The 6,197-nt window shown below is 44.5% G+C and overlaps 1 protein-coding gene across 1 annotated transcript in view; it reads left to right on the forward strand.

The window, feature by feature from the left end:
* Positions 1 to 5,967, forward strand: part of MAP6 (microtubule associated protein 6) — a 40,023-nt gene extending 34,056 nt beyond the window's left edge. Inside the window, exon 3 of the mRNA XM_069883364.1 lies at positions 1,747 to 5,967. Within this exon, the coding sequence (XP_069739465.1) occupies positions 1,747 to 1,947 (201 nt within the window). The 3' untranslated portion in view covers positions 1,948 to 5,967. The remainder of the gene's footprint in view (positions 1 to 1,746) is intronic.
* The last annotated feature ends 230 nt before the right edge of the window (positions 5,968 to 6,197 follow it).

Genomic DNA, 6,197 nt, shown 5'->3' on the forward strand with positions numbered 1-6,197 from the left:
CATAGACCTCTTGGACCAGGTCCAGAGGAGGGCCACAAAGATGATCAGTGGGCTGGAGCACCTCTCCTATCAGGACATGCTGAGAGAGTTGGGATTGTTCAGCTTGGAGAAGAGAAGGCTCCAGGGAGACCTTATTGCAGCTTTCCGGTACTTTAAAGGGGTCCTACAGGAAAGACTGCGAGGGACTTTTTATCAGGGAGTGTTGTGATAGGACAAGAAGTAATGTTTTTAAGCCACAAGAGTGTAGATTGCAGTTAGATATAAGGAAAAAATTCTTTACTGTGAGAGTGATGGGACGTTGGCATAGTTTGCCTTGGCAAGTCGTGGATGCCCCCATCCCTGGAAGTGCTCAAAGCCAGGTTGGATCAGGCTTCATGCAACCTGGTCTACTGGAAGGTGTCCTTTCCTGTGACAGGGAGGTTCGAACTAGATGACCTTTAAGGTTCCTCCCAACCCAAACCACTCTGTGATTGTATCAGCTCTGGAACAGGTTGATGCACTTTGTAGAGAATGATGCCCTACATTAAACTGTAAAGAAGTGACAGTAGGACCCATATGAAAATGTTTTTGTGTTGTCATTTCTTAGGTGATTATCTAGACAGCTTTCTCTTTCTCCTTCCAAAACTATAGGCATCCAATGTTATACTCCATCCCAAGAATAATATGGTAAGAGCCAGGTCTTCATCTGCAGTTAATTCAGAGCACTCTACAGATTTTGACAGCAAGCACTTTTAACTTTGATCATATGGAGGATGTGTCAGAAAGACCTGGACTGACATGTCTTCCAGCCTTGTTTTCTGGGAGCAGTGGAGGATCTGCATATGAATCAAGTCAGTCTGTGCAGTTTTAAACCTAGGACCGTTAGGCCTTCCCAGAGTTATATTGGTGAGGTCTCAGAGGGATGACAGGGTCAGCATGGAGGATCTGAAGGCTTCTGTTCTTCCCTAATTTTGAAGCTGTCTGCCCTGTTTTGGAGGCTGTAAAAACAGATGAATGCAAGACACTGTTGTGGACTTTGCTCAAGTACCAGTTGATGTACTGCATCCCAGCTATCCCCAAATAATTTTCCTCCATTGTGGTAATCTGTTAAGGGATAAACTGGCTGAGGAGTCATACCTTGCAAGAAAAGTGGGGATTTGTAGAAAGCTTTTTGTCCTGACCATCATTTCTCTGCTCTGAATCCAGAGAAAGACAGTCCTTTGTGGGCTTGCAAAGCCCCTCCTGAAGTCAGAGAAAAATAGAGGAGTTGATAAAACAACTGATAATATTGCCTTTCTTGTGTCCTGATCTGGATATAATGGGGTTTTGTTGGCCAGGGGAGGTTCAGGCTCGACATAACGAAAACATTCTTCACTGAAAGGGTCATTAGGCAATGGCATTAGTCTGCCCAGGGCCGTGGTTGACTCGCCTTTCCTGGAGGTGTTTAAGGTGCGGGTGGATGAGGTACTGAGGGGCATGGTTTAGGGACTGGTGGGAATGGTTGGACTTGATGATCCGGTGGGTCTCTTCCAACCTGGTGATTCTATGATTCTATGACTTCAGGGCATCAACACCATGGAAGGAGTTGGCCATTTGCAACTCAGCACGCACCCAGCTGCTCCTCTCCCTTTGTGGCAGGGCATCACTGAGCACATAAGTAACATTCATGCTATTTCTGATCTAAATCCTGTTTTCCACCTGTCCTTGTGTCTCTCTGTCTTTCTCTCCATCCCTCTGTTGTCGTTTTGCCTGTCGCCCTCCATGCAGGTGGAAAAGCCTAGCGTAAAGCCTTCCAAACCAAAAAAGACCACAACAAGCCATAAACCCCAGAAAAAGGCCAAAGACAAGCAGATTGCATCTGGCCGGGCTGCCAAGAAAAAGAGCGCTGAGACTTCCAACACAGCAAAGCCAGAGGACAAGGAGAAAAGTAAAGAGATGAACAATAAACTGGCTGAGGCAAAAGAGTAAATGTCACTGCACTTTCCTTTCTTTCTTGTTTTCTTTCGTTTTCTTTATTTCTTTCCTTCCTTCTTTTTCCCCCCCTTTTTTTCTTTGATTAAATAAAGGCCACAAAATTAATTAGAGGCTTCTAATCTGCTTTTTGTTCTGGTTGTACTAGAAGCTTTTCTGTTTTATTTCCAAGGAGGATTAGAGAATCCTTGTTTCTGAGGTCAGGTTGTTCTGCTTTGCCTGCACAACATGGCTCTGCACAGAGTGAGGGACGTGGGAATGCACAAGCCGGATCGTAGGAGGCAAAAGTGATGGATCAACTGTGATTGCATCCAACAGAACATCCCTTTCCTTGGGTCTGGTCCTTCAGTGTTTGACAGTGTGGAAGTGCCTGTTGAGCCATGGGGGGGCTGTACCCTCATCCCATGAGGGGTTGGTTGTTGTTTGGCTGTCTCCCACTGGTGTCAACAGGTGAAAGGTTTAGGAGGAAGGTTTAGGAGGAAGAGAGGATCAGAGATTCATTCACAGTACTATGGATCTGCTGTAAATCTGCTAAAATCAGTGGTATGACTAAGAGCAATTTCCTCTTGTGACACTGGTGGAACTTTTGCTCCAAGAAGCAACAGGAAAGGAGATCCCATGCAATTAAAGGGCCAAATCCTCCCCTAGGGTAGCTGAGGGTTAAGTCTAGCTGCATCAGGGCAGCTTCACCCATCAACACCACTTGAAGGCCTTGAGTTAAAAAAGAAAGGAGTGAGGGAAGGCACAGAGAGCAGTGAAGACTTCCCAAGCATGTGGCATGTCAGACTAGGTTATCAGCAGGCTGTTCTTCCCTATTGTTTCCCCTAGTTATCTTTTTAGTTATTCCTGGTTTGGTTTGAATCTTGGTCTGCTTTCTTCACTTCTGGGCTGCCAGTAAGTAGACAGAGCTAGGTTTCGGAAGAGGTTTAGTTTGCAGATGTGGCCTTCCAAGGAGTAGTAAGAAATGAATCACCAAGGTTGGCTAGAGCTATCAACCCCCATTGTTTTGACTCTGCCAGCTGTTGGAGTTCATGTTGGCTCATAAGCATCCTAAGAGGGCCATAAACCACTTACTGGGATCCCCAGACTCTTTCCGGGCAAGATCTCAGGGTTTCAATCCTATTTATTGTGCTTTTGCTCTAGGAAATCCCCAAGACCAGTTTAGAAGCTGTAAACACAGTGGGACCATTTGTTAATGAGTATGAACTGGCCCAACAGACTGGCATTGCATATCCCAAAATTTGGGTCATTGTGTCAATGGGAGCTGGAAGAGATGTGGTCCCAATCCCAATTTATGTGCCTAACTCCTGGACTAGGTTCTAGATCAATAAGGATTAATCTTGTTCCCACTGAACCAAGCTGTTGAACTCTCCTGTAATGGACTAGCTGCAAGTCAAGATGTAAGGTTCTTTTTTGTATTTGCAGCTCAATATTTCTGTCCTTGAAACTTTCAGAGAACAGACAATTGGGAAGAATGAAGGAGGGGAAGTAGGGTAAGGAGGTGGTGTAAAAGGTAACTAACAGAACTGTGTTGCTGTAGAAGTGTTTGAATGAGAAAAATCTTTCTACTAGGATGTTTTAGGGATGTGAAGCTATCTAAAAGAAAATGGGATGGACCAGGAGGGTAAGGAGTCCCATTTTTGGGGTCTCACACCATTAGCATTGGATATTTTGGAAACTGGATGAGTGGTGGGCTACAAGGCTGAGAGAATGTTTCCAAAGAGGAGGAAAGCTCTGTGGTATACAGATAGTGATATTTGCTGGCCTTAGTAATGAATACATGCCAAGTTCAGTGTATTGTGTGATGTGTCCTGTTTGCCTTGTGCTAACAGCCTAAAGCTTTGAGTATAAGTGTAGTGTTCTGAATTCAGTGGTGTATTTCCAAGCTTAGCTGTGTTAGAACTGTGTGCTATGAGCTAGTCAGGTTGTGTATGTGGAAAATATATATTCATATATAGAAATATATATATTTAAACCTCCAATGTTAAGGAGGAAACCAGGGAAATCCTCCAGGAAGTAAAACTGTGGAAATGTTTGCGAATGTAGTACATTTTTTGATGTGCATGCTCCATGGAGATGCTGACCTGTCCATAATGACCATTGCTTTTCTGAGTGCTCAGAAGCCCCTGCAGCACTGCTCAAGTGCAAAGCTCAGCTCTGTCTGCAGAGCAGCTTGGCAAAAGGCTTGCGTTGAGCTGGTGAAGAGAAGTGCCACTCACAACACTTCTCACCCCGTTGCACAAGACACAACTGGCCTTAGAAGCTTGGGCTTCCAAGACTTGATGTGATTCCTTGGCATTTAAATGCTTCATCCATCTTCACAGTCCTCAGTAATGTCCTTTCCGATCACAGGATATGGTAACAGCTGCGAAGATGACATGTCATAGCAGCTAGAACGTGTCAGGAAGGCACGTAGACAGTTACCTTTAGCCCAACACAACAATCTCACTGTACATAAAGAAAGACCATGCCAAACGATTCTCCCAATTATTTTTTGGCCTGAAGCTTCACATTCAAAGAGACAGCACATTTGCCACCATCATCTTGAATTCAATGAGAATTTAGCCCTTGACTTCAAGAGTAACCAAATTTTGCCCAAGGAACATCATTAAGATGCTCAGACCACTCAATCCAAGCATCTCCATGACTCTGGATCAACTACTCATCATCTAGGTCTTCAGAGGTGCTTCTTCTCAATGAAAGGCATCCAATACAGTGTTCAAATGAAACATGCACAGTGAGCGGTCAGAATATGACCTTATGTTTCCTCAGTATAATACATGAAGTTTTTGGTGGTATCTAAATACAAAGCTAGGTATGAAGTGCTAGCCAGTGGTCTAAATTCCTTCTCTAGTGAAGGAACTTTCCAAGGGCCATTGAGCTACCTCTCTGGGTAGGATGAATGATCCTTGGAAGGTTTCAGTCTTTGCAAAAAGAGCCTGGGAGAATGGTAAGGCCTGGGGACCTCCCTTTCAGACAGCTACAAAACAGAGATATAAATATGGCCTTTGCTCCACGTGCACCAGGTCCTCAGCATACATCCAAGCACACAGTTTAGCATTGCATTGAATGCCAGGAACTGCAGCAGAGTCAGGCCTCAGCGCGAAATCCTACATTGCTCTACCTTCCATAGACTTTATGCCCATCCAACCCACTCAGGTTTATCAGAAAGGAGACAAATTCTCTGCCGTTTGCAGTTCACTTTGGACTCTGAGCTTGTCAATCCCACTGGGAAAGAGTGCTCTGCTGTTCTGTGTTTCCAGCTGCCACAATGCTGATTCTGTTTCACCGCTAATTTGTAATATGGTTTGCTTTCCTTGTAAAACGAAAACAAAGTGTTTTGCTTTTTACCCTGTGAAAGTTCCTATGCTGTCTGTTGCTTGCTTTCTCATTTTCTCAATGTATTGTACTGCTACTCCTTTCTGCAAAATGGTGCTAATTGCTGACTGAGCTCCAGTTTTCCGACTGCTTTGCACACCGATCACCTGCTTCTGCATTTGCAATGCGTCTGGTGTAAAAACACGGCTCCCATGAATTCCACAAACTCTTGCCTCTTGGAGGCAGATAGGAAGTGTCTAATTAATATTTTGTGGCCTGGGTTTGGTTACATATCACAAATTGTCTCTTGTAATGTGTTAAGAACACCTCCTCATGGTGCTTTTTCATTCTTGCTGTTCTAATGAGAATGACACACACACAAACACACACACACACACGAATTAATGTATAGCCAATTGATTGTGACGTGCTTGTGATCTTTGCTTGCTCAAAGGGTTTTTTTTCCAATGATAAATAAATGCTAAAGACGAATACCACCTCCTTGATCTTGTTTTCTCGATAAGAAGCACATTTAAGTGAAAGAAACAGCCTTCCAACTGTAATCAGGTTTGTGTTGCTTAGAGCCACCACTTCCATGCCTGCCATAGGGACAACTGAGCTGTCACAGTCTGACTCCCTTTAGATGGCTGCTAACCTCAGACTAGCCTGACGTGAGAGATAAGCATTTGCAAATGAGAAGATGGACAGTGAAGTCATGTGGACGGAGCAGGTAGTTTGATTTTATTTTCTGTGTATACGGTGCCTTGAGCAGAGGGTTCCTGTGGTGAGTGCCCTGCATGCAGGCTGCTGCTGCACCTTTCTCATCTCCATGTTGCACTGGATCAGGGAGCAGAAACCGAGTCCCATGGAGAACTGGAGGAGGGGGTGGTGCTGTGGATGAGGTTGCTTCATTACACACCCTTTTCCAA

The sequence above is a fragment of the Phaenicophaeus curvirostris genome, chromosome 1, assembly GCF_032191515.1.
Source record: "Phaenicophaeus curvirostris isolate KB17595 chromosome 1, BPBGC_Pcur_1.0, whole genome shotgun sequence".
NCBI lineage: Eukaryota > Metazoa > Chordata > Aves > Cuculiformes > Cuculidae > Phaenicophaeus > Phaenicophaeus curvirostris.